Genomic DNA, 19,157 nt, shown 5'->3' on the forward strand with positions numbered 1-19,157 from the left:
GTGGTTGGAAAAAGAACGGAAAAATGCGTGTGCGTGCGTGAGAACGATCAGTAAAGGAAGGTTGATGAAGAATGGAGCCTGCAGAAGGCTGTTCCTGGCATTACTCATTACTTCAATTTGAGGAGGTTAGGTTTTTATTAATTTTTAACCACTGGGTGAGTTAGAGCTGTACAGAGGTGACCCAGGACAGCTGGCCTTTGATGGATCAGAACTGGAAAAGCAGAACGCCAGTCACAGGGTGGCTGCTGCTCCGGGTGTAGGGAGTTCCTGACGTCCTCACACGATGCGGTGGTGCCAGGACAGCTCCGCTGGCACTAGCTGGAGGAGAGAGAGCATGGCTGCCGAGTCACAACAGCGCGGGGAGCAAAAGCCACAGGGTGGGGGGCTTTCCTGAGTCAGTCACGGCTCCGGCCATGCCTGCCTTACCAAAGTGTGGTCGGCGTGCTTGTCCTGAGCCAGCGGGGCTGGATGTGACCGATGGCATTGGAGCAGGCCTCCAGCCAGCCACTAATTTTCTGGCAGCAGCTAGCGAGTCAGGTGAAGTAGTAAGGAACTGCAGTGCAGCGTTATGGGAAAGCCTGCTCCAGAGATTGTTTCTTCCCTCCCCTGCCAATGCTGCAGAGGCTGGCTGGCACTTGCAGCTCAGCGGCTTGTCCTTTCACATGCGTGTGTTGGTTGGATTAAAGGTTAATCTGGATGGTGTGTGTGTATTATTTTAATAATTTGTTGTTATGCCACCCCTCCGATCCACGCAGTGCTGCCAGCTTGCCTTGTGCAGCTCTCCTGGTAGGGTGCGTGAGGATGGGGTACTGGCTGTACCTCAGAACATGTCCTGGGCCCCTGCTTACAGCCAGCAGCACCCAAAAAGGTCACCAGAAAAGCTGCTGCACCCCAGCCCCTCAGCGCAGCAGAGGGTACGACCGCTTCTTGCTAGAGAAAACAGAAGTGCTGGAGCGACAGCGTTGGCTGGTCAACTCTTGGAGCCGTTTGGGTGGAGATGCCAACCCAAGTCTGCAAAATCACAGGCCTGGGGGCTTGGAGCAGGTAAGCTTCTCGTTATCGAGTGGCATGGATAAAGTAGAAACGTTCTCACACCTCCTGTTCTCCCCCTGTGCTCAAAGGCTGTGTGCCAGTGGTTCTGGGGAGGAAGGCCTCGTTGCACCCGCACATCTTGTTGCTTCCCCACAACTTTCCTGTGGGGACCAGCGGCTGCTCCAGGACCGCCATCTTCCTTGTCTGAGAGTTTTACTGGAAATGTGAACGAAACAAAGGAAATACCTGAGGATGCGGCTCTTCAGCCGCTGGTTTTGCTGCGAGAGGCCAAAAAAGAGCAAGTGTGGGCCGGGGCAAGACTTGTGCGAGCTCTGGGGCTGTGCAGCGAGCCTGGGCTCTGTCCTGTCACGAGGGGTGAGGAGCAGGCCCCAGGGAGCCCCCCATTTGCTGGGGGCTCCTGGATGGGGAGCCTGAAGCACTCGTTTTTACAGACAGCGTTAATCAACGCAATTAAAAACACCAAAACACGGCGGGCACCGGCCACTTGCTCTTTTCCAGACGCGTCACAGCGCAGGCAGGATGAGGGCTGAGCACAAACGTGGTGCGGCGGGGGGCCCCCGTCCTGGCCGCCATTTTGTGTCACGGGCGGCCACTTGGGGTTGGTTGGGGTTCGCTGTTTTTCTGGGGGCGTTGTTGGGTTTTTGGGGGTTCATTGGGGTTTGTTGGGATTTATCGGGGTTTAGTTCCCCCCCCTCCTGCCCCGTTACCACCTGCAAGATGTCATTCCTGCAGATCGAGGGTGCTCTTAGGGGAGCACTCGAGGCGGGGAATTCCCCCCGCACCCAACCATTTGCCTTTTATTACCATTATTATTAAGATTTTGGGGCCTGTTTCCCTTGCGGCGCCTCACGGCACGGAAAAGATGACGTGAAAAGAAGGAAAACGAGGTGTTTTTTACTTTTTACTCCCTTTTTTTTTTTAATTTTTTGATTTATTTTTGTGGTTTTTTTTTTTTTTGATCTTTATGCATTTTTAATTATTTATTTTGCGGACCAACCCCACACACTCGACCCCTTTAACCCCCCCCCTATAATTTTTTTGGGGGGGGGGGGGGGTCACGCGCGGCCGCGGCGGGAGGGGGCGCGCGGGCGTGCGCGTACCCGCTTGGGGTGGGGGGGGGGGCGTTAGAGGCGGTCGTAGCGGCGCGGGGCGGGGCGGCGCGGGGGGGAGGCGGGCGGGCGGGATTATTATGGGCTGTGGGCGCCGCCGCCGCCGCCGAGGAGCCCAAGATGGAGCTGTCTGCAGTGGGGGAGCGCGTCTTCGCCGCCGAGTCCATCATCAAGCGGCGCATCCGAAAGGTGCGGGGCCGCCGGGCGGGAGGGGGGGGGGAGGGAGGGGGGCGCCGCCTGCCTCGGGTCCTTCCCCCGACCCGCTCTCACCATCCTTTATCCCCCCCCCTTTTTATTTTTATTCCCCCCCCCCCGTGTTTTTCAGGGGCGCATCGAGTACCTGGTGAAATGGAAGGGCTGGGCCATCAAGTGAGTGCGGGGGGCAGCGCCCCCCGGGGGGGTGCGTGGGGTGCGTGGGGGGGTGTATGGGGTGTGTGTGGGGGGGGGGGGGTCCTGGGGGCTCACCCCTTGCCCCTGTCTCGCCGCCCGCCCCGGCAGGTACAGCACCTGGGAGCCCGAGGAGAACATCCTGGACTCGCGCCTCATCGCCGCCTTCGAGCAGAAGTGAGTAGGGCCAGGCCCCGCGGGGTGCCCGGCCGTGGGGTGCCGCAGGGCCGGGGGCGAGCGGGGAGGAAGGGGGGCGGCCGCGGCCGTCGCCCCCGCGCTTCCCCCCGCTGGGACCCGTTCTAACTTCTCCACCGCTTCGGCTCCCCAAAGGGAACGGGAACGGGAGCTGTACGGGCCCAAGAAGAGAGGACCGAAGCCCAAAACTTTTCTCCTGAAGGTAACTCTCATTTAAATAACTCAGGCCTAGCCCGCCGCCTCGAGACCCCTCGCGGAGCCGTGCCCTTGGAAGGACCGCGCTTCCGCGCGCCCCGCTCGGGGGGGGGACGCGGGGCCGGCCGCCCGCGGCAGGGGGTAGGGAGGCAGGAGCCCAGCGGGTGCGTGCCTGGCGGGTGCCCCAGCAGGACGCTCGCACACGCGCGGCTGTGCGTGGCGAGGCTGCGGTCCCTGCTCCGGAATCCTCTCCCCCCCTTTCACGGCCTTCTGCTGCTGTCGCAGTAGCGAGCGAGCCTGCCCTGCTCTCCCCCCCTGCCTTCAGCAGCCTCCAGCCCGTGCCCTGCGACTTCGCAGCGCGCCGAGCGGCTGGGCGGCCGTGGCTGGAGTCCTGCTGCTTGCTGCTCGCGCTCTTCTGACCGTGTTTCGGCGTGTAGGTGCTCCGCGGGAGTCGCGTGGTTTGATCCGTAAGCTGCAGGCTGGTTTTGTTTTTTCGTTTTTTTTTTTTGGGGGGGGGGGGGGGGAGGAATGTTTCTGCTCTGTGTAGGATAGCAGCTGGAGCTTGCAATTGCTCTCTGTCAGACCCTGCGCCTTTGCAAGAAGGTATCGTCGTAGCATCTCTGCCTTCTTGCAGAGAAGAATGACGAAGGGAGTCCTAGTGCAGCTCTCCCCTTATTTTTTTTACTTATTTTTTTTTTAATTCAGAAGCCTGGTAGCTGTGTGACATCTATGCGAGCTTTGTGGATTTATTTGTCCAAAGACAGAACTCCTTGCTTTCCTTCCTTCTCCCCGCCCCCCCCCCCAACCTCCCCCAACTACCTTGATCACGGACTTCAGATGAACGTAGAAACACAATGCACCTTTGTATGGTTAAGGCACGTAAGGGAATTTGGAGCTTCCCTGGTTTCCAGTACGAAGCCCTGGGACAGCCGGAGTGGACCGTGTAGTAAGGTGTCTCCATCACCGAGTCAGTCTGTGGCTTCGAGCAAGTCATTTAGCCTTTGTGCATGTTTCCCCATCTGTGAAACAGGTTAATGCTCTCCTCTTGCTGGCAGCAGCAGCAGCTTTACTCAAGTTAGTGTAGCACTTTAACTGAATGAGCAGTGGAAAGAGCGATGAGGGGTAGGGTGTCACCTCTCCTCTGCTTTGAGAGCGCATAACGTAGGAGAAATGCAGGAATGGGCGTATCCTGATGCCCTGAGTAAAACCCAGGGGACAGTGGTAATCCTCCGAAAGTCCAGATGATAGATCTATCCTCCTTCTCTGTCGTTTTCCTCTCCTGCTGCTAAGTTTTTCAGTCTGCAGATACAGAAACTACAAACGTAACCGATCGGTACCACCTCTTAATCTTTGTACGGGGAAACTGGACTAGTTGGTTTTTCTCTTTCTGGCAGTCACGCATTAAATGAAACCCTAGTGTTTAGGGTTCCAACAATGCAGAGGAAAGCTTAAAGGGAAACCACCGGCTTAAAATAGTTCTCTGCTTGAATTAAAAAATTCTGGTATTTGTAACACCTGGCATTGTTCAGTGGTAGAAGAGTGTATTTCTTCTTTGTTTATTCTGTGCTTTTGACTTTACCAGGTATAATCAGTTTCTTTTCTTTTGATTCTGAATGTGTTACGGCAAAATCCATTGCCAATTTTTTGTTCTCATTCAAACAAACAAACAAAAAAACAACCACAAAAAAAAAAAAGCAAGGAAAAAGAAAACAACAAAACCCACTCATTCCTCCTCTTCTCCCCTTGCTCTTTAAAACCTCCCAAACTTGGAACCTGAATTATTCAACAGCATCCTTTGAATCACGTCCCTGACACGTTTCCGTGGCACATCTTCCTTCTGCCAGCTTCTCAAATGTTACCGAAAACCCGTAGGTTTGTGTAACTGGCATGGTACTTTGGAGAAGGTGGGACGAGATGAGGGGGAGGACGTGCTCTCCTGAAGGCTGGTGCCCAGCCGTGCAGGGCAGGGCAGAGTCCCGTCGCTCTCGCTTCGTTTGCAGCTTGGAGAGACAGAGCCGGTGAAACTGCCGGTGCTCCGACTTGCCGTTTTCTTCAACTTCTGATCCTGCCTTAAAAAATAACACCCCAGGCCAGGCAGCGAGAAGTAACCGCGTCTCAGCCAGCTCCACCTGAACTTGTTCGAGCTCTGTTCAGGCAAACCTTGTGCAGCTAGAGAAGCGGCTGGGACCGGCACGCTAGTCAGCCAGTCCTGTTTGCTCCCCGTGCGGCTCGGTCAAATCTTCTGACCTGCTGAAGACGCAGGCGTGGCCTCTGATAACGCCGCAGGGCTGGCACTGCCGCGGGACGAGCGGGACTCGCCTCTGCCTCGCGCATCGCTAGCGACCTTTTTGGTTCTCGGCTGCAGGATCTCTTGCCAGTGAGAATTTCGGAAGCAGGGGAAGAAATTTGACTCTCGCTTCCCAGAGGGAGTCTTTGGAGTTGGCAGTTAGAACAATATTCTTTTTGATCTGCTGGCTGAACAGATTAGGCCTGGGCGGAGTGACGTTTAAGTAGGAGCCTGGCCTAGGACTGCGTTGGTTGACTGGTCTGCCCTCGACTCAGTGGCTTGCTAGGATCTTCCACGTACGTCAGTGCTTGAACTTGGTCTTTTGAGCCTCCAGGAAGGCGTGGAAATACATGCTCCGATATACCATTGTCCCCTGGCCTGTGTGGGTGTTTTAGGTTGCAGGTGGGGATAGGTTTATCCAGGGATTAGTTGTCAAAAGCTGCAGATAGGCACCCGGGGGGATTTGCAGAAAGCATTCCAGCAGGTTAGAGGCCCACGCCTTGGGAAAAGCTTTGAAAAGCTGCATCTTCAGCCACCTGCTGCCTTTGTGAGCCAGGCTCCCGTTGCAGAGAGCTGCGCAACGCTTGCCCTTTCGACCAGACTGCAAAGGGAAACCACGGGCCGGGCTCTGCGATGCTGCCACCAAGATGGCCGGCCCCGTAAGGGACCCCTGCAAATTCCAACGGCGGAGTTTTTGGGCAGGAAATGGGTCTTTATCCTCCGCGTACTAGGGGCAAACTTTCCCACAGCTGAGATCAAGCTTGGCGGGAGGCTGTAATTCTTGGGAGGCTCCTGGTATGCTGCAAGCTTTGTGCCTGGGAAGCAGAGCCCTCGGTCTGGAACGGGCAGCGCGGCGCATAAGGCTCTTACCCTCCTGCTTCGGTGTCTGCCAGAAGTCTTCCTTGAGGACAGGTCCTTCAGCTTGAGGGTGGAGTGGCTGCTTGTGCAAGGTTAGAAAGAGACATTAACCGATCGTGCACGCTGTGGTAATCTTCCTCTTCTCCCCTGCTTCGTTTGCTCTTTATATTTTGCTTTTCCCTCGGCACTCCGCTGTGAGGAATGCAAAACTCACCAACTAATCTAATAAAGTCTAGCGCGTGCTATTAAGAGACAGAGCCCGGTCTCCAAGCTCAGTGGGTGGCTAGCAAAGACTCCTCTTCGGGGTGGCTGTAAATACACTGAGGGAAAAAGGCTGGAGAAGGTTAATAGAGAGAAGTAACTGAGAGCAGAGTAAAGGAGTGGGGGAGAGGGGGGTAGAAGGGGCAGAGCAGCATGTTGTTCTGTCACTTCGCCCTTCCTTGAACTCTGAAGTTGGAGCTGGGTTTCTTTTGATCTCTTCCCTGTTCGTAAATTATCCCCGAGCGGTTTGAAAACAGCCTGTTCCCCTTTGTAGCATTTTGTTCCCCATCCAGTAGGGAAACTTTAGTTTATGGCAGTGTTGCTTGGGAGAACTATGCTATGAACTGGCTTGCTGTTGCCTTGTCGCTTGGAAGGCTGCAGAAGAAAAAGGGCAATAAAAAGGCAGAATGGCAGCCAGAAAGGGGAAAGAAGAGCTCTTGCAAGTGCCGTTTGGAACAAGGACTGTGGGAATGCAGGTGGAGAATAAAAGACAAGGCAGAACCAGTAACGTGCGAGAGAGCAGCGCTACTACGGTGCAGCAGTGCTACGGGAGATCACTCGATTTTGAAATAATTAACGAGAAATCTGTTGCCTTGCAATCTGGAAGGAAAACAAAAAAAGACCTTGCGAAGGTTTTGATACGAGTCAGGTAAGCAAGCCTTCACCGAGCACGTGTCAGTGTACGTGCTTGTGCGCCTCAGCGCGTTAAGGGGATGAATGAACAAATATGCTCGCTGGGCCTCGAGGGACATTTATTCAGAAATAGTAGGGAACAAGGGAGATAATACTAGTTCCCAGAGGCAATGGGAAAGAGCTGTACAAGCTAAATAAAGGTGATACATATCCCAAAAGGGAAGCGGGGGGAAGGGAAGCGATCCTAGCAATTGCCTCGCTCTCGTGACAGAGCACTGCAGCAAGCCTCCAGAAGCTGCCTCCTGATGTAGGCTGAGCTGTAAGCAGGGAGCGAATTACTTCATGTACGTGCTGAGTACTTCTTCAGCGGTGAGCAAATCCTGCGGGCGAACGCAGCCAAACCCAGCGAGGTAGTTCCCATTTGGAAAAGTTCTCGGTTGAGTAACAGCCCGGTGACGCGTCTGAGAGGATGGAACAGGTTTGTTTTCAAAGGCTTGGTGTTCGTACAGCTCTTGAGCGTGATAGAGTAACGCACCTGTAACAGGGAGAGGTGCGTTTCCAGCACCTAAACCTGAACGCTGAGTCTCCTGGAAACGGCAGGTGCACGTTGCTTGAAGTTGGAAGCAAGAGAAGGAAATGACCGAGCCCAGAAAACGCCCTGTGCTCTGCAGGGAAGGGACCGGAGTTCGTGTAGTTGATGCCTGAATAAACCTGATCCTGCGGTAGGAATATGGAGCTTCGCAAGTGAGAGGGGGCTGAGGGGGCTGGTCTTAGATAGGGCATCCGATACTATTTTTCTTGAAACCTTACCTGGAGAAACAAGCTCAAGGTAACCCGCAGATTTGCATATTGTTCTTTGGAACTGGCGTCGAAGCTGGGCACTGGGAACAGCAGCGTAGCACCTGGGGAGCTCCCTGCTTACCCTGTCTCTTAACAGTTTGGCCAAGGAGGTCAACGGTTCATGTAGTCTGCGTGGAGAGCACCAAAACTGGAATTTAATGAATGCAGAGAGCTGAAACATGAGTTATGAAGAAGTGCCCCAGAAGTAACTGGAAACGCAGACACAGAGTAAATGCAGGAGACCTAGTTGTCGTGGCACGCTGGGAGAGTCCTAGGCACGGAGCAGTGCTGGGTGCTAGCTGCTCCGTAAGCACAAAGCAAAGCCAGCTCTCTGTCAAGACAGGACAGGAGCTGATTGATGTGCACAGACAGAAAACATGACAGCAGCAGGACTTTGGAAGTGGCCAAGCAGCGACGCTCCCAGCATTACCGTTTCTCTTTTCCCGTGGTTGATGGGAAACTTCACCGAGAAATTCGGGGTGTAGAAGGCATCCGTGGGTGTTTGCGATGGCTTCCTCTAAACCAGGGGGTGGTGGGGGAATAAGGCGTGCTGCTTTCTCAGGTGGGTAATGGGAGGCAGCCTTGTGAGCCAGCCACACTCAGAGTCCGCTCTGCGGGGCATGGGGCGGGCAGAGCCCCTCGGTGCGAGGCGTGGTTGTTGCCAGCAAGTTCATCTAGAAGACATGCAGCAGGAGAGGCCCTGAAGGATGTCTGTGCCTGCTTGCCTGGCTTCCCGGTCCCGTGTTTTGGAACAGGACATTGTGTCGCACTTTGCTATCCACTAAGCGGTGGTAAACTGGCGAGAAGCCCAAAGCATAAGAGCAGCAGTGCTGGAAGGGCTGTCTGCTTTTGGGGAAGGAAGAATAAAGTTCCTGATCCAGCCCGTGCTGGTATGTAACGTGGGAAAGCAAACTGCAGCTTTTTGTCCCGGTGTCCGCCATCTGCTTCAGAGGGACCTGTGAAGAGGAGGAGCGAGGACAGCCCTAAGTGTGCGTCTGTCTGTGCCTGTGCCCTTCTGAAGGGGTCTCCACGTCATGGATGGCTGGGGTAAGAGCACAGAGAGTTGAGGGAATCCATCCAGAGCTGCTGCTATGCTCCAGCCTGTTGGATGCCTGAGACAGAACCATGTCTGTCCATTTTCTGAACTGTTTTGGGCGTGGAGCGATGTGTGAGGCTGAATCCCCGGTGTGGGCGAACCTTCAGTCTGCATGCATACGGCAGGGGAAGGAGGCCTCATCGCTGCAGTCCTTTTACAGCCAGGATGTAAGGAGAATGCAGGGAACGACCCAGCATTAGCCGGGGAGGAACAAAATGTCTTCACGTCCCCGCTCCCTGCTCGTTCAAGGTCTGTGGTTCTTGCTGGGACCTCGGTGGGAGGCGAGGGGCACAGGGTGACAGCAGAGCTCTCTGGGGACGCGGGCCCAGGGCTCTGAGCTCATTGTGCAAGAGCAGGCCTGGGCCCCTTGCTTAGATCTGTTAGATTGCTGCCTTTACAAGAACATTTTTTTCCCCAGGCGTTTCTTCGGTAGGAGGCACAGCCTGCAGGGCGACAAAGGAGATGGTGTTGGGAGTGCTTAAGCTCTTAGCTGGCAGGCAGCCATCCCGATCTTGGCTTGCGTGAGGGGGCAACCGGAGAGGAAAGTTGGGGAAGAAAAGCAGCTGTCTCGTAGCACTGCAGTTCTGGTTGTGCCCACGAGATGGGGAAAGCTGCTCGCTAGATGGGTGACGGGAGAGGGGGCTCGCCCCATCAACCTGTGGGTTGCTTCTGCCTGTGGCCACCACTGAGGGGGGATGAGGATGGGGTTGAAATTGCTCCTGTGTCTCTGATTCATGAACCAGGGCACTGTCTCCAAGGGACAGAAGAGCTTAGAAGTCTTGTTCCTCTGCCCTGGCTCTTGGAGGGCTGGCACCAAGCATTTAAGCCAGCGTTGCTCCTGCTGTTTCACTAACAGCTTTAAAAAAGGTATGGTGTTCAAAAGGACAAAGCAGCGTCTTCCTTGGAGATGCAGTTAAACTTCGCTCGAGCTCCAGCTCGCCTCATCTCTGGCTTTGAACATCGGACCTTGTTCACACAGCAGAACAGGGATCAGCAACCTGCCTGTGGTCTCGAGTTAAAAATTAAGCTTCGGGTCCCCGCGTTTCTTGTGCTTGGCAAAGACAACTTCATCAGACCACCCTCGCCCACCTCCATCTTTGTTTCTCAAGACCTACCGTGCTTAGTGGAAGAGCAGATATGCCTCGTTGTGGGAGGGGAAAAGCAAACTGGATGTAGTACTCTCTGCCTCCCCCTCATCTCCTGCTTATTTCCAGAGGACAGGGTGCAGCCCCCTCTCTTGAGACTGGATTTTAGTTTGGGACGCTCGCTCGGTGGCAGGCTGGGGACAGAACTGGGAATCTGGCACCGAAAGTGGGAGCTCACGCCGACAGAGCTGCGTTTTTGGGGCAGGGGGGTTCCAGGCCCAGATCACCGGTGGGTTTGAGGGGAGGTGGTGTGGATGTGTGGTTGTCATTAGTGTGTGACGTGGCATTGCTGTTCGGCGCCTGGCTCGAGATGTGGCTGCATTTGGGCTACCTCTCTGACCCTGTTTTTTTTTTCTCTCTCCCCACCACCGCAGGCTCGGGCCCAAGCGGAGGCCCTCCACATTGGGGATGTACACTTTTCTGTCAAGCCTGGTTCTAGCACCTCGTCTCCCAAGCTCCACTCCAGCGCCGCGGTGCACCGGCTCAAGAAAGACATCCGGCGATGCCACCGCATGTCCCGGCGCCCCCTGCCTCGCCCGGACCCCCAGAACGGGGGGAGCGTGGGCGGCGGGGCCGGCATCCGTCCTCCCGTCTCGCCCTTCTCGGAGACCGTCCGCATCATTAACCGCAAGGTGAAGCCCCGCGAGCCCAAGCGCAGCCGCATCATCCTCAACCTCAAAGTCATTGACAAAGGTGGCAAGCCGGCCAACGGGACCGGGGGGGCCCTGGCTCGGCCCAAGATCCCGTCCCGAAACCGCGTCATCGGCAAGAGCAAAAAGTTCAGCGAGAGCGTCCTCCGCACCCAGATCCGCCACATGAAGTTCGGCGGCTTCTCGCTCTACAACAAGCCGTCCGCCGCGCCCGCCCCCTCCCTGGAGGGCAAAGGGGAGGCCGAAGGTTCCCAGGCGGCCTCCTGCGGGCTCATGATGGGCTCCACCCCGTACGATGCCCCCAGCTCCAGCTCCTCCGGCTGCCCGTCGCCCGCCCCCCACTCCTCCTCCGACCCAGATGATTCCCCTCCCAAGCTGCTTCCCGAGACCCTCAGCCCGGCCATCCCCGACTGGCGCGAGTCAGAGGTCCTCGACCTCTCGATCCCACCCGAGTCAGCTGCCACCAGCAAGCGTTCTCCCCCGGGAGGCTGCGGCGGGGGGCAGACCCCCTCCTTGTCCCTTTCTTCTTCCGAGCCGGAGCAGGAGGCCGGCGACTGGCGTCCCGAGATGTCCCCTTGCTCTAACGTGGTGGTCACGGATGTCACCAGCAACCTCCTCACGGTCACCATCAAGGAGTTCTGCAACGCGGAGGATTTCGAGAAGGTGGCGGCGGCGGGCGGCGGGGGAGGCGGCAGCAAGTGAGCGAGCCAGGTCCCCCTGCTCCAGGGGCGTGGGGGGAGCTCTACCTGCGAGAAGTCGTGGTGTGAATGGCTGTCCTTGGTTCTCTCCTTCTCCCCTGCGCTGTCCCTCGTCCCTCACGGCTGCCCTTCCTCCTCCTCCTCCTCCTCCTCCTCCTCCCCTCCTGCCCGGAGGCTGGAGCGCTGCGCTGCGGGGGGAGCGGGAGGCAGAGGAGGCGGTGGTGGGGCTGGGGAGTGGTTGTTTGTCCTTGAGTGTGGTGTTGTCCAACCGGCGGTGGAGCCTTTGGGGCTGAGCGTGTGCCTGCGCCTGTGGGGAAGCCGCTCTTCCCCCTCCTCCCCCTTTCATCTTCGACAAAAACTGCAGAGGAGCTCCGGAGCCTTGAGGGGTGGACGGAAGAGGACTGGAGCCCCCACCCCCTGAGCCTTCCCCCCCCCCCGAGGTGCATGCAGTCTCTTCCATTCCTCTATTTCCCCCTCGCCACGCCGCCGATCCTACCGTCCTCGCCCTCCTTGGCCCGCGGCCTGGATCCGCCATCTCCTGTGCTGCGGTGGTGGCTCCAGGTGCCCCAGGGCAAGGAGCAGAGGGGCGTGAGGTGAAGCGCCGTGCCTGGAAGGTGCTGGTGACAAAGCTGGGGCCGTGGGGCTGCCCCACGCCGCAAACCGTCCCACGTTGGCTTCCCCTTCCCTCTAACTATTGGTGCTACCTTGGCAGTTGTGCGGCCGCTTTCAGGTGGCCTGCTCCCTCCTCCTCCTCCCGCATCTTCCGACTTGCTCAGCCTTGCAGGGGGGAGAGGGGAGAGAAGAGGAGTCTGCTTCCAGCCAGATCTTCCTCCTGGCGTTCGTCACTTGCACTTGCCTGGGGGAGAGGGCATGAAATGTCCTCCCCCCCCCCGGCCCTTCTGTGGTGGGAGCGGGAGTTGGGCCGTGCGTCCGTCCCGCAGCCGGGGAGGAGAGGCGCTGACAGGGCCGCCCTCCTGCCTCCTGCCTGAGCTTCCCCTCGACCTTTCCGCTCCCCCCTGCTCCCTCAGAGGGAAGGGAGGGCGCCGAGGTGGGCGGCTTGCTCTTCCCGCTTCCTTTCCTCTCTCCTTTCTCTGCCCAGAGCGGCCTGGAAGAGGGCTCCCCCCTGTCATTTCGGGATCTGAAAGGGCCCGTACAACTGTCAACCAAAGGTGCTGACAAGAAATAACTCTCTCTCTCGCATCAGAAGCACGCGTGCTGGTTCTCTTCCCCTGAGAGCACCCCTGGGTCGATCTACAAATCCCTTCTCTTTGTCCCTTGCAAGCAGGAGCAAGCAAGACCCGTAGCTGGCCCTTCTCTTCCGCACAGCTCCCTCTTTCCCCGACCACCCTTGTTCGTGTCCGGACCAGGCTCTCCCCTTCTCCTGCCTCTTCTGGCTTGCTCGGCTCCGTGTCAGCCGTAGGCATGACGGTGAGATGCCGCTCCTTTGCTTTCCCTTCTCCCCCTCCTTGCATGTGGCTGGGCTGTGGGGACAAGGCGAGGAGGTGCTGACGGACCGAGCCGTGGGAGCGCCTCGCCTCTCAGCCCCGGCCCCGGGATGGGGCCGAGGGGTTTTACCTCTACATACGTGGTGCGGAGGTGGAAAAGGGTGGGGGAAAGGAAATTCCCTTCTGCGGGAGGATGCTCGGGAGCTCCCCCCTTGGCACACCCCTTCCTTTTCCTCTCCTCGTTTTAAGAGCTCAGTGGACGCTTTGGGGATGCGGTCGCATTCACGGCTGAAGCTTAGGGGCAGGGAGAAAGAGACTTCCCCGATCCATTCGCCGAGCTAAGGCTTCCTATAACTCGTTGGACTCGTGTGTGTGTCTGTATTAATACCTGCCTGTATTCTTTGTGTCTTTACTTTTTGCATCTTTCCTGTGCCTGGCACACCCGGGGATCCCTTATTTTAGCATAGCCTATCCATGCGACTGCAGCTTCAAAGATTGTAGTTCTAGGGAGAAGCTCTTCGGGAAATAGCAAGGAGCTCTCTCTCTTATTCCCCTTCTAAACAACAACAACAAACTCTGCTATTTGGAGGCTGCAGGATAAGAGGAGCTTCTTTGTGGGGTGGATGCAAACTGGCCAGTCACTTTAGGTTGTTCAGTTGCTGTTTGGTGTGCGCGTGGTGATGTGTTTCGTTTTGTGGTAATGAGGTTCTGAAAACAAACAAACTGAAGCGTTTAAGCGGGAGATAAAAGGGAACTTTAATAGGAAACTCTTGATGTGTTTTGGCCAAGATGTGTTCGCTTGGCAGAATTCTTTTCCCCAGTGTCTCTTGTACGGTGTTCTTTGGGGGCGGGGGGCAGGAATCGTTTAACTGAAGGGTTTTTGCCTTTCTCCAGAGTGACAAGCAAGGGGACTGTCTGTGAAGAGCAAAACAGTGGGGTCGTTGTAGGGATACTCCGCGAGGACCTTCTTCCTGTGGTGAGGAGACGGGGAGGGCTTGTTGTGGCAGAGGAACTCGTGCGGTAGATCCCGTCTGTGGAGGAAGAGAGGAGTACGATCCGGCTTGCAGACACAGCTCGACCGCTTGCGTGACGCGTCTCCCCCCGGGGGGGGGGCGTCACCAGGTGGGAACCAAACCCTGAACCTCTGGATCTGAAACAAAGATCCCGTGCTCTTTTCGGGTTAGGTCTGCTAACCCGAAGGCAGCAGCAGCCTCAAAAGTTCCCTCGGGTGGACGAGCCGCTTGGGGCTGACTAACCGACCTTCGTATTCACGTGGGTTACGCTCCCCCTCCGAAATTTTTGCCCATGCTCCGTAACGGAGATGGGAGGAAAAGATCTCTCCGTGCCCCTTAGGAGGGGCATGGGGTGGAGGGAGGAGTTTATTTGAAAGTATCCCCTTCCCTTCCCCGTAACCCCTAGAAAAACAAAAAAAAACAGGGAGATAATTCTCTGTGTCTGTGCCATGTTTGTTCTCTTGTTGTTGTGTTTTTAGAGGAGATTTTATGATGGAGTGGAAAAAGTGAAATGATTAGTTTTGCATAAAAAAAGAAAAGCTTAAAAAAAATTTCTACAGGGAGAGAGAGAGCGAGAGAGAGCGCGAGAGAGCGAGTTTAAAAATGAATAATAAATGCAGTGATTGCACAAACTGTAGTGGTTTTAGATGGTCCTTAGAGAAAAGAGTATTTTGTAGTATCGAAGCATGTGTGTCTGGGATGGTGTTTGGCTTGCTTGAACTGGAGGGAAAGGCATTCTTGGGACTGAGCAGCGACCTCCTAGCTGAAAAAGGCAAGTTGCGTGTTGGAGGAACCCTGTCTGCAAACCCTTCCCGTCCTTGCCTCCCAAGTGTCGGAGTGAGTTCCCTTCCCTCCCGTCCCTCTCCTGTGAGCTAAGGTGGAGTCTCCAAATGGTTTTTCCCCGGCCTTCAGCAGCGGCCGGCCCTCGTTCTGCCCGAGCGCGGGCCAGGCCCGCGACACGGAAACAGTTGACTTAACTTTGCATGCACAGCAAGCTGCTAGATTTGGGGTGGGCGCGTACCTTTCCTGCCAAATCGCCGTCTCTTCTCCTTTCCCTCCCCCGAGCCCACGCGGGATTAAAGCCCGCGGGGGCTCACCTCCCGGGAAGCAGGCTCGCCCTCCCCTCCTTTTAGGGTCTCTGAGCTTTGCCCGGTGCCATTTTTCACGCAGGATTCACCCCGTCGGGACGGAGAGCCGAGCCCCAGCCGCATGCCGCGCGGCGTCCCCTCTCTGGCTGCAGCCAGACCTTCGGGGGCGGGTGAAGGCGCTGCCTCGTGTGCTCAGAAGTCTTTGCCGAGAGGCATGCCCTCTTCTCCAGGCTCCGGGGAGGCGAGAGGAGGGCCCCGACGGGATTTTGCTCGAGCAGGGCTGCAATCTTCCCCTCCAGCCTCTCGGCGGGCGGGAGGGAAGAGCGTCCCTAACGCTTCCTCCAAGCGGGCAGGCAACGGGCGGGCGCTAGGTGCCCCAGCCGAGATGTCCGCTGCGCCTTCATCTGGCGCGTGGGAGCCGCCAGATGTTGGTGTCTGAGCAGAAGGCGGCGGGCAGGGGACGCCAGGACAGTTCTCCTCGCCTGGACTTCTCCGGTGCCCTCGGCTCGGCGGCGGCAGGCGACGGACGTCCCGACGCCTCCCACAGCCTCTGCTGTTCTCGGGATCTTCCCCTTCTCTCTCTCTCCCTCCCTCCCTACCCGCCGAGGTCTCTCAGTGCTTCCCGCAGCCTTCAGCTCGGAGCGGCAGCCTCCCGTCTCGTGCTCTCTTCCCTCCTCGCCGAGCAGAGCGGGACTAGGGAGGCGCGAAGCCGATGAGATGCGAGCTCCTTTCGGGGTGGAAAACAGAGAAAATAGGCTGTGGTGAGCAGGCCCGGCTGCGGTGAGCCACGACTCGATTTCTGTTTTCGGAGGAGCGTTTCTCCGCGTCTCCCCTCACCGACGTTCCCAGGGGGATTTATGAAATAATAATAATGAAATAACGAAACCCGATCCTGCTCTTTACCAGGTAGGAGCTGTCTCCGAGCTGAGTCTTCCTAGGGATTTCACTCCCTTTCCCAGCCCCTCTTTGTAGAGGAGGTTTCGGCAGCTCCCGGTGCCGGGAGGTGACCACCTCTTTGGGGGCCTCCTGGCAGAAGAGGAAGAGCTTTCTCGGGGCTCTGCCGTGTGCTGGGGGTGCTGTCCCAAGTGTCCCCCCCCCCAGCTTCTGCCCAGTCTGGGCTGTGGCATTAGTGAGACGGCTTGGGAGCAGATCTTTCTCCCCAGGGAGGTGTAACAAACCTGGAGCGCGTGTCTGGCTAAGTGCTTGTTTTTCCCCCTCGCCTCCTTCCCCACCTTCTGACAAGCCCTTTTTCCTCCTTGCCTGGCGCATCCTTTTACTCCAATGTCACTTGCTTTTGCTGCATTTTTCGATCGCCCAATAATCGTGCAAGAGCTGGGATCTTATTTACTTTTTTATATAGAAATATATGAATATAAAAGAAACGCCCCCTCCCCTCTGCCACCACCCCCTTCTCCCCGCCACCCCGTGTGCAGCCCACCCCGTCCCACCCCGTGCTCCCCAGGCTGCATTTTTCTGAGGGTTGGTTTTGTTTTTTTTTGGAGGGGGGAGGACGGGCTTTGGGCTCCCCCTGGGTTCGAGGTTCCCTCGTGATCCGTTGCCTTTCCCCAGGGGTTTTGCCACCCTGTGCCTCTGCCTCCCTGCCACGATCCGGCTGAGGATGCCAGGAGCATGGATCCCGTGGTGTTTGCACGGGGCTGGCGGGGGCTGAGTATTGATTCAGAAATCCCCCTCTCCCTGCCTGTGCTTCCTTCCCTAACGACTCCAGCAAGCATCGTGGCGCTTCGGGTTTGAGCAAATAACTGGTTTTATTTTAAAAGGTTCCTAAGGTCCTTCCCAGAGCGCAATGTGTAGGGTTTCTTTTTGGGGGTATAGATGGGAAGAGACATCAGTCTGTCTCCATCCTCACCCTCTCCCTTCTTTGCCCATCCATCCTCTACTTTTCTCCCCTCTCGACGTTGCCCCGTGCTGGACCTTTGGCACCGGCAACTCCGCGCGCGCTCTGTGCAGCGAGTCCAAAGCGCCCTCCGTCCTGGCTGCCGCGCTTAAAAAGCTGCCACAGGGCTTCGGGTTCTTCTTCTTCTCTTCAAACTTCTCCTTCCGGCAGTGAAAGGTGCTGTTCCCGGTCTGCCCGTGGGAGACCAGGCTGTCTCCGGCAGCTCTTCTGTCCCTTCCTGCCTCTGTGCGGTGCGAAATGGAGCCTCTGCGGGGCTGTCCCCGGGTGAGGGTCCCTCTGAGGGATTTGCCTCGAAACCCTGCCCCTCCGAGGGGGATGGAGGATTGGAAAGCGCAGAGCAGGAGCTCTGATGTGGCACGCGGAGGAAACGAAGTGATGGAAGGGCAGCTGGACGCAGTGCAACACCAGCCTCGGGAGCAGCTCGAAAAACGCATCTTGCGGGGAGAGAAGGGGCACGGTCAGGACGAGCCCCTGAAGAGCCAGCTCCCAGCAGAGCCCCCGGCTCCCGTGGCTTTGTGCGGGGGCTCCGGCTTCGCCCTGGCGTGCAGGGGCCGAGGCTGCCCCCCGGGCAGAGACGTGGCAGGTAGGTTCTCCTCGGCAGGTAGGTGGCCGAAGGGGCGAGCCCGCTGCAGCCAGGCCTGCTGGCTGCGGAGGAGGACGTGGTCTTAGGTCAAGTTCTCAAACGGAATAAATAAATAAATAAATAAATAAAAAATCTCCGTGATGACTCGTGTTAGGACAAAGTCGTCATGCCTGTGCCCCCTTCTTGCCCCCATTAGCTTGGTTTGCTGTCCTCCCCTCCTCTTCCCCTGTCCCCTGCCGTGAAGCCTTGTTTGCTCCTCAAGAACGGAGGACTCTCTCTCTACTTTGGGATTTCTTTTTTGTTTTCGTTTGTTTCCCTTTTGGGTAGAAAGTTGTCCGGTGGTGGTGGAGGACAGGGGCCTGCCTCATCTGTTTCTTCCTTTCACCTTCCCCAGTGCCAAGCTTAGGCTCGAATCCTGCAGGTTCCTGCAACTCTTTCAAACGCCAAGCAGGCAAAAGTTGCCCCACTGAGCTCTGTGGTACTCGGGTGCTTCAGATCCTGCCTGCGCTTGAGTTTTGGCAGCACCAGAGCCTTACTCTTTCTCTTAGAGAAGGGCAGAACTAACTCCTAGAGTGCTGGTGGTTCTGGTGCACCCCATCTGTCTCTTCATTTCCCCTCACTTGGCATACTGAGTGAAGGGGGTCATTTTTTTTTTTAATTTAAAACAAACCTAAATATGTATCTTGTAATTTTTTTTTTATTTTGAAAAAAAAAATGCATTTAAGAATTGTGCACGGATGAATTGTATATCTATATATTTTTTTTTTGTCTTGCAATTTTCATTTTAAATAGTGTTTGCTTTTGTTCTGTTTTTTGTTGTGTTTTTTTTTTTTTTTTGGTTTTGTTTTGTTTTTAATCCAGTTCCCAGCTGGCTAAACTCTGTCTAGAGCGGATGGGTGGGAGGCACAGCCGCCGGAGGGGCGATTGAATCGCCCCTTCCCCTGGCGCTTCCCGCAAAGAAAACTGGTTTGCTCCAGGTTTTGGGGGTGGGGGTTGTGCTAATTACTCTTGTATTCTTGTACATTTTGTTCTTTCTGCTGCTCTTGAATATTGTATCAATGCCAGAAATGGGGAGTTAAAAAAAGAAAAAAAAAAATGAAAAAAAAAAATTAACCCCAATAAATTGTTACATTCCAAACGTGGTGGTTGTTCTTGGGGGGGTTGTGATGGGGGTCTGGGGGGAAGGTGGGATGGGGGCAACTGGAAATGTCTGCTCTGTTCTGAGCTGTGATGGGGGAAGGGGGTGGTTTGGGGCGACGAGGGCTGGATGGGAGCACCATGGTGCGAACCGTGGTGACTTAATATTTGCTGGGTAGTTTCTCGGTACTGCCCGTGCCTGGCGCTGCGCAAGGTGCCCAGTGACCAAAACTCCCCATAACGCTGCTGTTCCCTGACATGAGTCTTGTCCAGCTGGGGTTGCTGCGGGAGGATCCCTGTTTTGCCACCTCGGGGAGCATCTCCGGCGTCCGCGGCTCACGAAGCCCCGGGGCAGCCCTCTCCAGAAACGGTGCGCCCTTGGCAGGGATCGCTGCCCGCCGAAGCAGAGCACGGCCAAGATTTTGTGCCGCTTGTGCCAGGCTCACCTCAACCCCGTGGTGTGCCAAAAAAAGCGGTGGGGGCGGCCTGGGGCAGCTCTTTTGCTTCCCGCTGCCAGTGAAGCCGCCTTAGCCGCGTTTTTTGGAGCAGGAAGGACGGGGAGGCGGACG

The 19,157-nt window shown here is 56.5% G+C and overlaps 1 protein-coding gene across 2 annotated transcripts; it reads left to right on the plus strand.

Annotated features, from left to right (window-relative positions):
• Positions 1 to 2,195: 2,195 nt before the first annotated feature.
• Positions 2,196 to 18,120, plus strand: CBX6 (chromobox 6). 2 transcript variants are annotated; one of them, XM_066996214.1, is made up of 5 exons: positions 2,196 to 2,351; positions 2,488 to 2,531; positions 2,661 to 2,726; positions 2,880 to 2,946; positions 10,488 to 18,120. In XM_066996214.1, exons 1-5 carry the CDS (start codon positions 2,283 to 2,285, stop codon positions 11,409 to 11,411), a joined length of 1,170 nt encoding a protein of 389 aa, XP_066852315.1. In that variant the 5' UTR covers positions 2,196 to 2,282; the 3' UTR covers positions 11,412 to 18,120. The 2 variants fall into 2 exon arrangements, with proteins under 2 accessions (XP_066852315.1, XP_066852312.1); XM_066996211.1 differs by having other exon boundaries at positions 2,197 to 2,351; positions 10,434 to 18,120.
• Positions 18,121 to 19,157: the final 1,037 nt, after the last annotated feature.

Source organism: Anser cygnoides, chromosome 1, assembly GCF_040182565.1.
Source record: "Anser cygnoides isolate HZ-2024a breed goose chromosome 1, Taihu_goose_T2T_genome, whole genome shotgun sequence".
Classification (NCBI taxonomy): Eukaryota; Metazoa; Chordata; class Aves; order Anseriformes; family Anatidae; genus Anser; species Anser cygnoides.